The sequence below is a fragment of the Mastigoproctus giganteus genome, chromosome 11, assembly GCF_048544385.1.
Source record: "Mastigoproctus giganteus isolate SK-2022 chromosome 11, ASM4854438v1, whole genome shotgun sequence".
Taxonomy (NCBI): domain Eukaryota; kingdom Metazoa; phylum Arthropoda; class Arachnida; order Uropygi; family Thelyphonidae; genus Mastigoproctus; species Mastigoproctus giganteus.
The window spans coordinates 28,220,420-28,237,221 of NC_143585.1; the positions used below are offsets into that span (position 1 = coordinate 28,220,420).

General features: G+C 37.1%; 1 protein-coding gene across 1 annotated transcript in view; it reads left to right on the plus strand.

Moving 5' to 3' along the window:
* The window catches only part of LOC150077838 (lysophospholipid acyltransferase 6-like), an 81,661-nt gene that overhangs the window by 23,214 nt on the left and 41,645 nt on the right, over positions 1–16,802 (plus strand). Inside the window, exons 4-5 of the mRNA XM_090384785.1 lie at positions 2,087–2,197; positions 7,713–7,845. Coding sequence (XP_090240911.1) covers positions 2,087–2,197; positions 7,713–7,845 — 244 coding nt within the window. The remainder of the gene's footprint in view (positions 1–2,086; positions 2,198–7,712; positions 7,846–16,802) is intronic.

Below are 16,802 nucleotides of genomic sequence, written 5' to 3' on the forward strand. Positions count from 1 at the left end.
TTTGGAATGCATTTCAGCAAAGTTTAGGCTGTTCATCCTCACTGATTACCACAAGGAGCAACAAATTCTCACCTGCTAACAAATTTTTAATCATTTCTGGTGATGAATTTTGGATTTATGGGTTATGACAAAAGTCCAGCCCTCTCAATGGAAGACTCTACCTTTTTTCCAGGGCTCAAAAAAGCAAGATAATCTTGATAAAATCTGTAGTCAAAATTCAAGAAATTCTTGCTAAGCACTCCATTTTGTGGTTTCCTATTCACCATACCCACTGGAATTAGCTAACTATAATTTTTTTTTTTTTTTTTTTTTTGTTTCCCAAGCTAATGGCTTCTGTTAGAAGCTAACTTTTTTTATTAACCCCTTGAAAGGTCACAGATTTGCAACAACTGAGGAAGTTAGTAATAAAGCAAAATAGGAACTATTAGGAATGCTTCCAAAAGTTGTAGAAAAGTTGAGATTGGTGTATACAATGTCAAGGTGATTAATTTTAAGGAGATCCATCCATCCAAATAAGTGGTAAGCTTCAACATTTCCCAAATATTAGTTCAGTCTGCAAACTTTTTTAATTACACCCCATATTGTCCTTATACTAATGCATTGGAACCTTGATTATCCATGTCTGATCAGCTGTACATGTGATTATCCATGAGAGGCTTTTTTTCTTTCTTTCATTTTTTTTTAAGTGTTGTTTAACTTGAGATTGCCTTGATGGCATCATTTATTTATTTTTCTTAGAAATTTTTGATAGTGAAAATGCTGAATGTTGACTTGCCATAAAAAGCAGAACAGTAGAGATTATTTGTATTTATAAAATTAACATTTCAGCCATTGTGAACTCATAATGGCTGAAATTTTCCTCCTTACATTTTGGGCGATTGTTTTCAATGAAATGGCAGTAGTGTCAGACTGTTTTCTACTCTTGTGGATCTCTTTATTATAAGTTATAAACATGTAATTTTATATTTACTGAAAATTAGAGCCAATATACTGTACATGAAAAGAGCTTTAATAGAAAGAAACAAAAGCTAATTTGGAATATTTCCTTTAAGTTAATTTTATCTTCTGTTCTTGTTTTAAAAAATGTAAAATTATGTTACATACATAGATAAATTTATCTTATAGGTAAGTGTATATACAGTACTCTGTATATAAAGTGTGCATTTCCTGTGAATAAATTGATTAATTTCTTTTGTAATTGATCATTTAGGCTCTGAATTTCCTGTGAGTAAATTATATTTTTTGATTAAATATGTTTTTGATTAACTAGCATCCTGTTCTCCATTGTTAGCATGGGTAATCAAGGTTTCCACTATATCAATTCCTGTTGTCCCTCTGAACTGGGTGACAGTATTCTGTGAAGATTGCTTTAATCTATGTACATTTCTTCTGAGCACCTCCAGTCTCTTGCTGCAATGGCACAAACAGATTGATTGTTAATGTGTCATCCTATGATGACTCCATTGGAAATTACTAAGCTAAATGCCTTGATCCATCTACTGAATTTTATTGATTTGCTTATTCCTAGTGTGACTTCAGTCACTTTTATATCTATTCCTGAAACATAGATGGCAGATATGGATCATTTTTCCCAAATCCCAGGAGTGTCTGCATACCCTTATCAATATAGTACGTATGTTCAGTATGAACTACAGTTTGGATACTTTTAAGTAAAATTTATATTGCATAAGTAAAACTTAATTTAAAAAAGCAAACATATCTTTTCTACTAGGTTGAATTTCCAAGGCATTTGATAAATGCAGCGACAATTTTTTGTGTAGGAAGGGCATTATATGTAATAATTTCTTAAGATATAATTATCAGATGAGTTGATAATAGTTATGAAAGTGACTATTGGATAGATTTCTTGATTTCAGGTTAAGATTTGCCTTTATATCTATATTTCTCTTTTGTCTACTGTATTTTTTGTTAACAGTTATTGTTGCATCTGTTTCCGATTTTAAAAATATATTTATGAGAAAAAATGTAAGATTGAGTATATAATTGCACAGATTATGCAAATTTGAGAAAATTGTGAAACTGAAATGGTAAAAATTTTTGTGTTTTGTTCATTTCTTTATTATAGACCACTTATGCTGGCTACCCAAAAGGTGATTAGCTTGGCATTCAGTCTTCATGATGGTTTGACTGATAACATCAAAAAACTAACTTCAGAACAACAGAAACATGCATGCAGGTAAAAATGAAAAAGAAAGAGAAGATTTTATTCTCTGCTAATCTACATCTTTAATGTAATATACCAACTATTTTGTGTACTACTAATATAATTTTTGAGTGTAAGTAAAATAATATCTATTTTTGAAAAAGAAAAAACATAAATGTCACTTTGTATTTCTTTTAATGGCTATTCATATAGTATTCCTTCTAATACATACATGGATATATATTTTTTTCTTATTATTAGAGCCGTATTTTTATTTTACTGGACCAATTAATTGATTATTAGGAATGAATATCAATAAGATATGCTTTGTGTGTGATTAATTGTCACTGATTTCTTTTCATACAATGCTTTTCACGTTGTAGGGATATCGGAGACATGGCGTTGCTCAGGCATAAGGGATGCAGAGTTTGAATATAGGGGATAGTGGACATAGTGTGTATCTGTCAGTGGTACTAGTAGACTCCCACAAAGGGATGGTTGAGTGGGAGAAGACAGAGAATGGTAATCAATGGACACTGCTCTTCGTGGACTAATGTTATTAGTGGAGTCCCTCAGGGTTCAGTGTTGGGTCCATTGTTGTTTTCTGTATATATAAATGATATTGATGATGGTATATCAGGCTTAATGTCCAAGTTTGCAGATGATATGAAGGTTGGCAGGGTTATTAATGACACTAATGACAGTACGCTGCTGCAACAGGATCTAGAAAAGTTGAGCAGATGGGCTGAGAGGTGGCAAATAAAGTTTAACATTGACAAATGTAAAGTACTACATATGGGAAGCAGTAACCCCAGAGTAATGTATCAACTCTGTGGTACTACACCGACAGTGGTAGAGAATGAAAAAGACCTGGGGGTAATTGTGCAGGCAGGTATGAAGTTTTCTGAGCAGTGTAGGCGGTCTGCAAGAGTAGCTCATGGTGTATTGTCAATGATATGCAGGGATAAGGAGGTGATTATTCCCTTGTATAAGGCAATGGTCAGGCCACACCTTGAGTACTATGTGCAGGTCTGGAGGCCTCATTTTTAGAAGGATGTAGAGCTGTTGGAACGAGTACAGAGAAGGGCAACAAGATTAGTGAATGGAATGAAGGGTTGATCTTACGAAGAAAGACTTAAGTTTTGCAGATTACGGTGTCTGGAGACTAGGCACCTGCGCAAGGCAATCTGATTGAGGTGTATAAAAACCTTGAATGGTTTGAGCATGCTCAATACAGATGGGATTCTTCCTCTTGCTTAGAATAATCGTCTAAGAGGGCATAAATTCAAATTGAGGAAAGACAGTTGTAGGATAGATCTGTGGAAGTTTGCCTTTAGCCAGCGGGTAGTTGATTGGTGGAACAGACTTCCATCTTTTGTTGTGGAAGTTGATAGCCTAAATAAATTTAAGTCTGAGCTGGAGAGGTATTTGGAACGAACGGAGGGGTGAAATGAGAGTGGGGTTTTTTTTTGGTTTTTTTTTGGCTGATGCTGCATAAGCTTGCTTTCTTGCATTGTATGCCTCTACTAATGCTAAACATTTCTTTTTCTTATCGAGGCAATTTCTCTCATTGTGGTTAACAAAGCCAAAGTAATTTAATTAATGGTTTTAATAACATTTCTTTAACTTAACAAGTATATAATATTTACAGTTAATGGGTTGAAGAAGCATAAGTCATTTGCATACTTGTAATTTAATTTTTCATTTTTATCAGTCAGTAAGAAATTAGATGCACAATAGCTTATTGCTCGGAATGATTACTTTTAGATTAAATGCTGACATGATTGATATATTATACATAATTACTAATTTGGCAGTATATAACGTGCTTGGTACGTTCTACATTGATATCAATATTTGTAGAAGAATAAGAAAAATTTACCTCAATATGATACGTAGAACACTTCTGTATAATGATACTCTCCAGAAATTAAAACGAATAAAAGATTAACGTAAATTGGTTACAGTAAAAAAATCATTTGAACACAATTCAGAAATTAACTAAAATTCAAAAAAAAACAATTAAAATTGTTTTTTAATTGTTTTTTTGAATTTTAGTTAATTTTGAATTGTGTTCAATTGATATTTTACTGTAATCAGTTTGTGTTAAACTTTTATTCATTTTAATTTCTGGAGAGTATCATATTACGGTAAATTTCTCTTATTCCTCTACAATTACTAATTGCATTACTAATAAGTATTTATATTTTTTTCAGTTTTGGATTTTATATTCTTTGGTTTTTTTTTTTTGTTAGTTGTTGGCGCATCGGCTTCTGTGGCCATAACGCACCTCCCAAGGTTTTTGCACTATTCTGATCCAAGCCCGAGGTGGCATTTGAACCCGCGACCTTTGGGTTGCTAGGCAGGCACTTTACCCACCCAGCTAGCCCAGTCGGCTATATTCTTTGTATATAAGTATACACTGATGAGCCAAAACATTATGACAAGCGAATTGTTATGCAAATCGAAGTAACTGTAGGTGAACTACGGTGCAGGTTGGAGCACGATATAAAAAACACCTGATACTGAGCTCCATTAATCAGTATTATTCTTGTTCTTCAGATGGGAAAGGCAGCGGACTTAAGTGAGTTTGACAAAGGCCAAATTGTAATGGCCAGACGACTGGGTCAGAGTATATCCAAAATGACACGGCTGGTGGAATGCTCACGGTCAGCCGTGGTTAGTACCTACCAAAAGTGGTCCGAGGAGGGGAACCAATGAACTGCCGGCGAGCTGTTGGACGACCACGGCTCATCGATACTCGAGGTGAGCGAAGGCTCTCCCTGATGGCACCTGGCAACAGAAGGTCAACTGTGGTGCAACTCATCGGTAATTGGAATGCTGGTGATGGGAGTAATGTGTCACAACGCACAGTACATCGTACCCTGCTGAAAATGGGGCTACGCAGCCGCAGGCCGCTCTGAGTGCCCATGCTAACCACAGTTCACTGGCGACAGTGCCTACAATGGACATGCAAGCATTGAAACTGGACGTTGAGTGATTGGAAGAAGGTCATCTGGTCCAATGAATCACGTTCCCTGTTGCACCATGTGGATGGCCGGGTACGTGTGCGTCGTTTACCTGGGGAAGATATGGTGCCTGGATTCACCGTGGGAAGAAAACAAGCCGGTGGTGCCGGTGTCATGCTTTGGGGGATGTTCTCCTGAGATATCCTGGGTCCAGTCATCCATGTGCTGGGCACTCTGACGTCTACCACCTATCTAAACATCATTGCTGACCAGATACACCCTCTCATGGCAACAGTCTTCCCCTCTGGCGGTGCCGTCTTTCAGCAGGATAATGCGCCATGCCACACCACCCGAATTGTTCGAGACTGGTTTGCTGAACATGAGGAAGACTTCCAGGTATTTCCCTGGCCTCTAAATTCCCCAGACATCAATCCCATCGAGCATCTGTGGTTTGTGTTGGAACAGAAACTCCAATCTGCGGCGTCTCAACCACAGACCTTACAGGAGTTAAAGGATCTGCTGGTTACGTGTTGGTACCAGGTACCATAAGACATTTAGAAATCTCGTAGCGTCCATGCCTCACCGGGTATGAGCTGTTTTGGCTGCATGTGGAGGACCGATATCATATTAGGTAGATGGTCATAATGTTTTGGCTCATCGGTGTATATAAAGGACATAAAGAATATATAATTATATACAAGTCATAACACAGGTAATAAAAAACTAATAATTAAAGAAGGTAAAATAGTGTTCTCTGTCACCATTTGCCAAATTTTGTACTAATGAGTATTTTTCAAGAAAATCTTTTAAGCTCATATCTCACATTCCACATTATAATGCGCATGACCACTTGTCTGCTGTAGCCAAGTGGTCAGGCGTGCGGGTGCATAAGTACACGTGCCTTGATTGACTGGGGTTCAAACCTGTGACTACTAAATACAGTGCTGTTTCTTGTATTCTGTCTGTCTTATGAACTCCTCTGACCATTTAGTCATCCCAGAGTATAAACAGAAAATTTATTATTATATATTTTAGTATTATCTTTCCTCTTCACGCTGATTAATAAACCTTACTTTTTTGCACAACATAAAGATTATGCGTTTGCCTTCTCCTGTTTTTACTTTATTTTATGGCAAACTTTAAATTTAGCTGTCAGATTTTATTAACGTTTGGTAGTACAGTGGATTCCGGTTATTTGGGCCACCGGTTAATCGGGGCAGCCGTTTATTTGGGGCAAATCTTAAAAAACAAAAACCAATCGAGAAAATAGCCAGGGTTTACTTCGCTTAATTGGGACAAAATGCCGTTTAATCGGGGCAGGAGACCTCAGCACTGGAGATTACCCTAAGATTGTCTCCGACTGTACCACGTAGTTCGGTCGGATTTCTGGAGGTCACAACCATAAAACAATAAAAACAATTAGCAGTTAATTGTTTATTGGGCTTTTCTGTTAGTGCAGTCTATCATAAACGGACAGTAAACTCGATCTTATTGAATTTGCGATAATACCGGCAGCTGGAATTCTGTGGGTTATTATGGTAAAATGTGTTTACACTTCCATGGAATCTTCAATCATATAAAAAAAAATAATTTTCAGAATCTTCTCTTCATTCCTATTTTTAAAGCTTCCTAATTTGTTACTCCGTTCTCACTTGCGCGTGTTGTGTTACTTGCAATTTGTGTGTGCCCTGTTCTTTGTTATTGATTGCTTATCTTTTTACTGTTTTAAATTTCAGCCCTCACCAACAAATGTCAGTGAACAGAAATGTCAACTAGTTTAGTTAGTATGTACATATTACAGTACGTATTAATTATTCCGATTATCACGTATATTCTTCCGATTTTCACGTATCATTTAATTTTTTAATTGGTAAGGTAATAAAGGGTAAATTTGTGCTTAATATATCTTTACTTTTATAGCCTGTGGATAATATTCCTCCTATTTTCGCTAATTAGAATCGCTGTTTAATAGAATTAAAATTCAATTCACAAACGTGATCATAATGACCGGCGCTTACTGCACATCGTATAGTGAACGGTACTTTACTATTTTGAGTTCGTCGTAACGTGATTTGATTGTACAGTGAACTGATTGTAAAGGGGGGGGGGGGTAAATTGTATTTTTAACTATTTACGTGAAACTTCGGATAATTGGGGCAGCCGCTTAATCGGGCCAAAATGCACTAGTCCCGATGTGTCCCAAATAACCGGAATCGACTGTATATATTAATCAAATCCATTAGTGCAGTCATAATTTTTGCTTAAGAAGACAATTTTCTTCTCCCTCAGTGTTTATGTGTAGAAATAGTCTTACCTTACTATGGAGTCATTGCAGTTGACTTATGGGTGGTTTGCATAAATTATATTTTTCTTCTTAATATAAGTTTATTGGGAATTTGGAACACATTCATTTGGCTAGGTGGTTTATTTGTTTTATTTATTTATTATTTTTTATATATATATAATTTTATATAAAATTTTATTTTATGTAAAAATATTTTTATTTATTTTTATTGTTTATTCAGCATCATGTTTACTGTATAGGCATATACATTAAAAAGCCTTTCCATTTCTGGCAGGAAGAAGCCATCATTGCTGGAATTCTACAGTTACTTGTTTCATTTTCAAGCAGTTGTGTGTGGTCCTTTAGTTTTTTATAATGATTACATGGATTTTATTGCGGGTACAAATTTTACCAAACATACACCAAATGTAAGTATATTTTGAATTGCATTTTTCTTGAATTTATTGAGATATTGTTATAAAGTGTATAAACTTAATTGTGCTTAAATGTAGGTACATTTTTAACTCTATATTATGGATGTGCTATGATTTATTCAATATAAATATTTACTGAAATAGTATTTTCATCATGTGATATTTAAAATGGGTTACTGAATTTTGCTCTTTATTTCTTTAAAAGTAGTTTATCTGCGTACAGGTATAAACATATAATGGATTATTGTTAAAGTAAAGAAACCTCAGTGAAATGCAAATCCTTTCTTGCCTGGAAAGGGTATGCATTTACATCACCATACTAGGATGAAATATTTATTCCGTCAGAGATGGTAGGAATGGGCTTTGTAAATTAGTTTCATGTTGAGTGTTGGATTTCTTCCATATCAAGATTTTCTTCCTGAAAAAGAGACAAACTGACCACAGAATGCACACAGTTTATAGATGTAATATACTGTGTCTTATAGTCTCAGTTGCCTCTGCATTTATCCAAAATTAACCCAACAGCTTAAATCGCTTGTAATGAAATTTAACTGTAAGCAGCTAAGCAAATATTTTAAATTAAGCTTTCCTCCGAGAACTTCTTGATATAATATTTCTGTTTTTAGTATTAGTATTAGCCGTATGGTGCAAGGAAGCCTAAGGCTTATGCTGCCCCAGCCAAAAAAAAAAAAAGGAGTAAAATAATAATAATAAAATTAATAAAATAAATAATAAAAGAAAAGGAAATAGACAACATATGCATTTCCCTCCTCCCTTAGGTAAATATTCAGCTGATCTTTGAATTTCCCCAAAATGTCAGCCTCAACCACCCATGTTGGTAACCTATTTATAATCTTGAAAATTTCATCCTCATTCATTTTACTTTTGCCACTCAGAGCCTTAAACACCTTAATGAAGTCTCCTCTAAGGCAGCTAGTTTCCAAGCTGTGCAACCCATATATTTGAAGTCTTTGCTCATATGGACTTCCTTTTGTCGCTCTCACCAGCTGAGTTATCCATCTTTGGACCCTTTCAAGAAGCAGAATGTCTTTTTTTTTTAGGTGTGGTCTCCATACTTGAACACACTATTCCAAGTGTGGTCTAACAATAGTCTTATATAATGAGATTATGACATCTTTATCTCTACTAGCAAATGTTTGATAAATCATTGATAGGACACCATGGGCCTTCCTTGCAACCTGTCTACAGTGCTCAGAGAACTTCATGTTTGACCTTATCGTAACTCCCAAGTCCCTTTCTTCTAGTACTGACTTTAGTTCAACTTCATCAGGTGCATAAGTTATTTTGTGGTTTGCTGTTCCCCAGGTGTAAGCTAAGTCCTTTGATTTTTTTCATTCAATAAGGCCTTGTGGTTTCTGATGAGATGAGGACCAAGTGGAAAAGTTCTTGCCTTATAGTTTTGTTTTAGATTGCATTATCTTACAGATTTTGCACTCTCTGAAAGTGCAAGCTGTAGAGGAGACAAGTTTCTCCATCATTCATTGTGCACGTTCACAGTATTTTGTATCTTTCAAAATATTTCTTATGATTCCAGTAGAGTGCAGTGTATAATACATACAGGTAACAGTATACTTCTTTTTGGGGAGGGATTACTTATTTGTAGGACAGTACTGAGACAACTTATCATGATAGTTGCATTATAAGAGACGAATGTCAAAGCATTTTTGTTAATTGAACAAGTTTTTGCTTGGCGTGCCTATTATATTTCTTATCAAGGAATGCTTGTAAATGTACCTCATTTTTTTATGATAATAGTATCCATACAATGAAGAGTCTTTTATTACAAAAACTCTTCACTATATGTATCATATATCAAGAAATCTGACAAAGTGGACAACATTAATGTATTGTGCAACTTAATAATGTTAAATGTCATAGAATTCCGTGGTAATAATGAGATGAGTGAAATATATGTAATTTTCAAACTATATACTGTAAAACATGCTTTAGCATTAGCATTAGTAGAGGTATATGATGCAAGAAAGCAAGCTTATACAGCATCAGCCAAAAAAAAAAAAAAAAAACACTCCCATTTCACCCCTCCATTTGTTCCAAATAACTGTCCAGATAAGCCTTAAATTTATTTAGGCTATCAACTTCCACAACAAAGGATGGAAGTTTGTTCCACCAACCAACTACCCGCTGGCTAAAGGCAAACTTCCACACATCTGTTCTACAACTGTCTTTCCTCAATTTGAATTTATGCCCGCTCAGGTGATTATTCTGAGCAAGAGGAAGAATCCCATCAGCATTGAGCATGCTAAACCATTTATACACCTCAATCAGATCACCTCGCAGGTGCCTAGTCTCCAGACACTGTAATTTGCAAAATTTAAACCTTTCTTCGTAAGAGCAACCCTTTGCTCCATTCACTAATCTTGTTGCCCTTCTCTGTACTCGTTCCAACAGCTCTACATCTTTCTTAAAATGAGGCCTCCAGACCTGTATACAGTACTCAAGGTGTCGCTTAACCATTGCCTTATACAAGGGGATAATCACCTTCTTATCCCTCCTAGAAAATTTCCTGTATATCATTGACAAGACACCATGAGCTACTCTTGCAGACCATCTGCACTGCTCAGAGAACTTCATGTCTTCCTGCACAATTACACCCAGGTCCTTTTCGTTCTTTACCACTGTCAGTGTAGTGCCACAGAGTTGATACGTTACTCTGGGGTTACTGCTTCCCATATGTAGTACTTTACATTTGTCAATGTTAAACTTCATTTGCCACCTCTCAGCCCATCTGCTCAACTTTTCTAGATCCTGTTGCAGCAGCGTACTGTCATTAGTGTCCTTAACAACCCTGCCAACCTTCATATCGTCTGCAAATTTGGACATTAAGCTTGATATACCATCATCAATATCATTTATAAATACAGAAAACAACAATGGACCCAAAACTGAACCCTGGGGAACTCCACTGATAACATTTGTTCATGAAGAGCAGTGTCCGTTGATTACCACTCTGTCTTCTCCCACTCAACCATTTCTTTATCCATAGCAGCAATTTGCTTCCAATGCCACACTACTCCAATTTGTTCAACAGTCTTCCATTCCTCCAGGGGCTCACATCTAGTGAGTATGGGCTTGGCACACCCAGGGTCCTGAGCTGGATATCATCATTCTTCTCTTTCTTGGTGATTCCTTTCTACTCCTTCTCTCTCTCTCTCTCAGGGTAACCTTGGAATTTTTTTTTTTTTTTTTTTGGCTGGTGCAGCATAAGCCTAAGGCTTCCTTACACCATACGGCTAATAATAATAATAATGTGCAACGGTATCAAAAGCCTTTCTAAGATCCAAATATATGATATCAAAGTTATTCACTGCATCCAGTTCCTTTGTGACCACATCAAAGTATCCAATCAAATTGATCAGGCAAGACTTTCCCTTAACAAAACCATGCTGTGTCCAAGCTATAACTGAAGTCATGTCTAGATGATCTTGCAGTGCTTCTTTAACCAGTGCCTCCATTAATTTTCCTGGAACAGGAGTTAAACTAACAGGTCTATAATTACTTGTGTTGCCCTTTGATCCTCCTTTGTGAATCGGGGTCACATTTGCACATCTCCAGTCCATGGGTACCTCCCCTGAATCCAAAAGGAGCTCTCATAATTATGGTTAAGGGTTTGCTTACTTCCTTTGCTGCCTCCTTTAATATAACTGGATAGATCCCATCCACCCCGGGTTCCTTTTTTATGTTTATCTTCAACAATTTCTCCTCCACTTTCCTCCCAGTTATTACAAAATCATCTAGCTCACTGCCAGAGTTTAATTCCCCTCTCTGAATAACTCCTCGTGTGTGAATGTAAATGCAAAATACTCATTTAGTTTGTTAGCCACCTGAGCAGGATCATCAGCAGTTGAACCATCAATATCCAGTGGACAAATCTGATGCATCCCTTTCCTTCTAGAGTTTACATAAGTAAAGAACTCTTTACTGTTTTTCTTTACATCCTTTGCCAAAAATTTCTCATAATCTGTCTTTGCCTGCCTAATCTGCTTTGTGACTTGGTTACAGACCAGTTTATATCTATCATAGGCTTCCCTGTCACCCATTAATTTATATGTATCCCATGCATTTTTCTTCTCTGCCATATGTCTCATTAGTTCATCTGAGATCCATTTAGGCCTAAACCTTGAACAATATTTCTTAGTTGGTATGTAAAGCCTAGTAGCTTCCAAGATAAATTCTTTGAATGCTTCCCATTTTTAATTTGCTGTTGGTAACATCATCAGTTAGTCCCACCGTATAAAATTTAAATACTGTCTCAGACCACCATAGTCACCTTTACGAAAGCAAAATCCCTTCCCTTTATCCCTGAAGGTAGTTACCTCTTTGAGTAAATCCCACTTCAGCACACTGTGATCACTGCCACCTAGTGGTTCCTTTATCTGCAGATTCGTAATGCATGAAGAATCACTACTGATAATCAGATCAAGATATCTCTCTCCCTAGTTGCCTCCCGAACATTCTGCTGTAGAAAACAGTCATCCAATAAATCCACAAAAGTCTTGCTAGTGTGTGAGTGACCAACCCTAAATTCCAGTCAGTATCTGGGATATTAAAATCCCCCATTATAAGACTCTCTGATTTACTGCCCACTCTATTTCCCTGTATAGTTTCTTATTATATTCTTCAGAGTCATTAGGCCTATAACACACTCCTACTCTCAATTTTGATCTCCCAGTGCTTATGTCACACCAAACTGACTCGACACTGCACTGTCCAGCAATGTAGACTGGCTTCACTTCCTCGAATTTTATGTGTTTCTTAACTAATAGCATAACCCCTCATCCCTTCCTATTATGTCTATCCTTCCTGTACACATTGTACTCCCCAAATTCCAGTTCCTCATTCCTTATATCTGTGTGACACCACATGTTCTATATCCCAACAATATCTGCCTTTGATGTTTTGAGCGATATCTCAAATTCATCAAATTTATTTACCAAGCTCCTAGCATTAGTGTATATTCAAGTATACATGCACCTGTTCCTATTCTTAGCTACCCTAACACAACCCATGTGTTTACTTGTAGCACAGTGACTACCAGCAATCTGAAATCCCCTGCATCTTGTTTTCCAGGCTGCTGCTCATTCCAATAGAAGCAGTGCAAGAATCACTCTCACTTCTGCCAGTGGCTACTGTTAATCTACTAGTCCTTGTATCCCCCCCAAGCTAACAGTTTTTCTGACCCACCTAACAGTGCCTTGATAGCATCAGCAAATATTCTTGCACCCTTTCTATTTAAGTGTATCCCATCCCTGTAGAAGCAGTCTCTCCTGTTAACAAGCACAGACCAGGCTGAAAAAAATTCTACCCCTTGAGCCTTGCACAGTCTTTCCAGGGTTGAATTGATCGACGAGGCTCTCATCATATACTCCCTCCTGTCGTGTCTGGGCAGAATTGCAGACACTTTCAAATTCAACCCTAACTCACGGCTTTTTTTTCAACAGTGACCTGTACTTGTTAAGTAATTCCACCGACTCCTACTCTTAATATCATTAGTGCCAACGTGTACAACAATATCACCTTTCTTTTGTGCCCTTAAAAGATGATATCCGCTCTAAGTCATCAACCTTTGCCCCTGGCAGACATACCCTGGTCCTGTACCACTCTTTTACATAGCATTTCCCCTTTTCCCTGACAATAGAGTCACCAACAACTACTAGTTCCTGTGGGACCAGCGCATTCTGTCTTGGTGGTTGCCGCTGTGTTGCGTAATGATCAAGTGCAAGCTCTGGCGTTGATGTGGGCAGCTGAGAGCTTGATGGGCCCTCAATTTAGATTCTTCGAGGGCATCCACCCTGTCCTTCAAGCTCTCATATAGGCCCATAACCACGCTGAGTTGTCGCCTGATTTTCTCACACTCCTTACATTGCGCACACACAGAGACATCCCCCTTTGGCAATATCATGTCCCGTACCTGATTGCTCCACAAACATTGAGCAATAGTACATTTTAAAAGGCTATGATTCAGAGGGCAACTGCCCCCTTCTACTCAGTTCTCCCCTGAGCCACAGCACTCCCATTAGCTTGAGCCTTTTGCTTTGCTGCTCTGGTCTGAGTCACGATTTCGATTCAATTTCAGTACAAAATTATAACTCTAAACTTGTATCTCAACACAGTTATAACACTACATATCTATATATATTTTTTCGGTATCGAGTATTATGTTCGAGTTCTGTTATATAACTTCCGTATCAAATTGTGTATTAATTATGTTATGTTTGTAAAATCTAAGTCGTTATATGTATTTAGTTAAAAAGTACAATTTAATTAACAATGAAGTTTAACAAGATTAATAAATTTTACTGAATAATTGATAATATTATATATTATACTATACTAAGCTAACACTATATAGTTCGGGATATAACGTATCGTATAACAGTGGCGGCAAATTACGAACAGTAAATCTACAGACACTTAAGTTTTTTTTTTTTTTTTTTATGTAAACCCCAAACACGAAAGGTATTAGAACCTATAGTACTTAGTACTGTGCTTAGATTGGAGGTTGAGAAGACAAAAGAAGATATTTGTTGACATTGGACTTGAACTTCTGTAGACTGCAATATTTAGGAAATACGTATGAAGGAAGGTTGTTCCAGAAAATGGCAGTTGAATGAATAAACGAGGAAGATGAAAAGTTGGTTCTGTGAGTCAGAAGTTGGACAGTAAATGGATCTTGGCAGGGTGGCTGCACATGTTCGAACTGTTTTGAAAGAGAGAGTGGGAATTATAGAAGCCAATTCAGAAGAACAGTGCCCATGGAAGTATCTGTAGAAGAGGCATGCAGCAGAAACAGTACGTCTATGAGCCAGCGAGAGATTAGAAGTCAGGGTAATCCCCAAAAGAGATATCACTTTGCCTAGAAATCGGAGTGTCACTAAAGATAAGCATAGGAGCAGAAGAATCCGTTTTGCGAGATATAAGACAAGACTGAGTTTTAGAAGGGTTGAAATCAACTAAGTTGTCTTTGCCCCACTGGAGAATTACCTGAAGATCGGCATTTAAGAAATTGGGAGCAGATTTTCGAGAAGTTGAAGCTGATTGGGCAGGGCAAGGTTTCTCAAAATGGAAAGTCGAATGCAATGTGCTATCATCGGCAAAACTATGGATAGGATTTCCAGTCAATGGAAGAAGGTCATTAATACACAAGAGGAAAAGAGTGGTGGAAAGAACTGAACCTTGGGGGACACCGGCATTACTGGAGAAGTTAGAAGACAGAGAGCCATCTACCATTACCCTCAGTGAGCGATCAGAGAGAAAACTGGATAACCAATTACAAAAAACAGTTGGCAAACCATAAGATGGAAGCTTGTTTAGAAGACCTTTATGGCAGACACGATCGAAAGCCTTTGAGATGTCAAGAGCAACTACTTGTGTTTCACCGAACCTTTCCATTGAATTTGTCCATAAATGGGTAACATAAGCCAGAATATCGCCAGTGGATCACCACCGACGGAATCCATACTGGCGATCATTGATCAGACGGAAGGTTTCTAGGAAGTTTAAGAGTTGACAGTTAATTGATTTCTCCATTATTTTAGAAAGAGTAGAAGTAATTGCAATGGGACGATAATTGGATGGGAGGGTTTTGTCACCCTTTTAAGGAACTGGCTGGATATGAGCAAATTTCCAAGCAGAAGGAAAAACACCTTTGGAATAAGAAAATGAAAAAAGGCGACATAGATCAGGAGTAAGTTCAGGAGCAGGTTTTGAGAACAAGTGGAGAAATACCATCGGGACCTGGAGCTTTCTTAGCATCATGATTCGTCAAAATCCTTCTGAAATCCTTTTGACGGAAGACCACAGGAGGCATTGAATGGAGCATGTTGGGAATGGTGGAAGGTGTTTTACCAAGATCATTAATACATGAGTTTGAATTAAAATGGGATGCTGAATGAGCTTTAACTTTGGCTGAAGTGACAATAGAACCATCTGGTTTTGACAGGGTGGGAGCAGAGATAGGAAAAGTTGCAGCCAATAGCTTTGGCAAAACACCAGAATGCTTGGCACTGTTGAGAAAGGAGTCTATCGTCTCCGAAGGCTACAGTTTTTAGCGCTTTTATTACTGTTATATTTTATTATTATTTTAACTTCCATTTCAGTCATATTTTAACTGTCATTTTATATTTATTGTAAATTCATCTGTTTTTACCAGTTTTATCTAGCTCATATATTTTAGTTTGCAGTAAAACTTATATTTTATTGTACTTAACTACTAGTTGGTGTGAAGCATAAAATTTTTCAACAGGTCTGTAATTACCTGTCTCCCCCTTTGATCCTCCTTTGTGGATTGGGGTCACATTTGCACATCTCCAGTCCATGGGTACCTCTTCTGAGTCCAGGGAAGCTCTTATAATTATGGCTAAGGGTTTTCTTACTTTGTTTTCTGCCTCCTTTAATATAACTGGATAGATTCCATCCGCTCCAGGTGCCTTTCTTTTGTTTATCTTTAACAATTTCTCCTCCACTTTACTCTTAGTTATTACAAGATTATCTAGCTTACTGCCAGAGTTGAATACACCTCTGGCATTCCCCTCCCTGAATAACTCGTTATGTGTGAATGTAGATGCAAAATATTCATTTAGTTTGTTAGCTACCTGAGCAGGATCATCAACAGTTGAACCATCGATATCAAGTGGACCAATCTGATTCATCCCCTTCCTTCTAGAGTTTACATAAGTGAAGAACTCTGTTTTTCTTTGCATCCTTTGCCAAAGATTTTTCGTAATCTGCTTTCGCCTGCCTAACCTCCTTTGTAACTTGGTTACAGACCAGCTTATATCTATCATAGGCTTCTGTGTCACATGTTAATTTATATGTATCCCATGCATTTTTCTTCTCTGTCGCATGTTTAATTAATTCAGCTGACATCCATTTAGGCCTAAATCTTGAACAATATTTCTTTGTTGGTATGA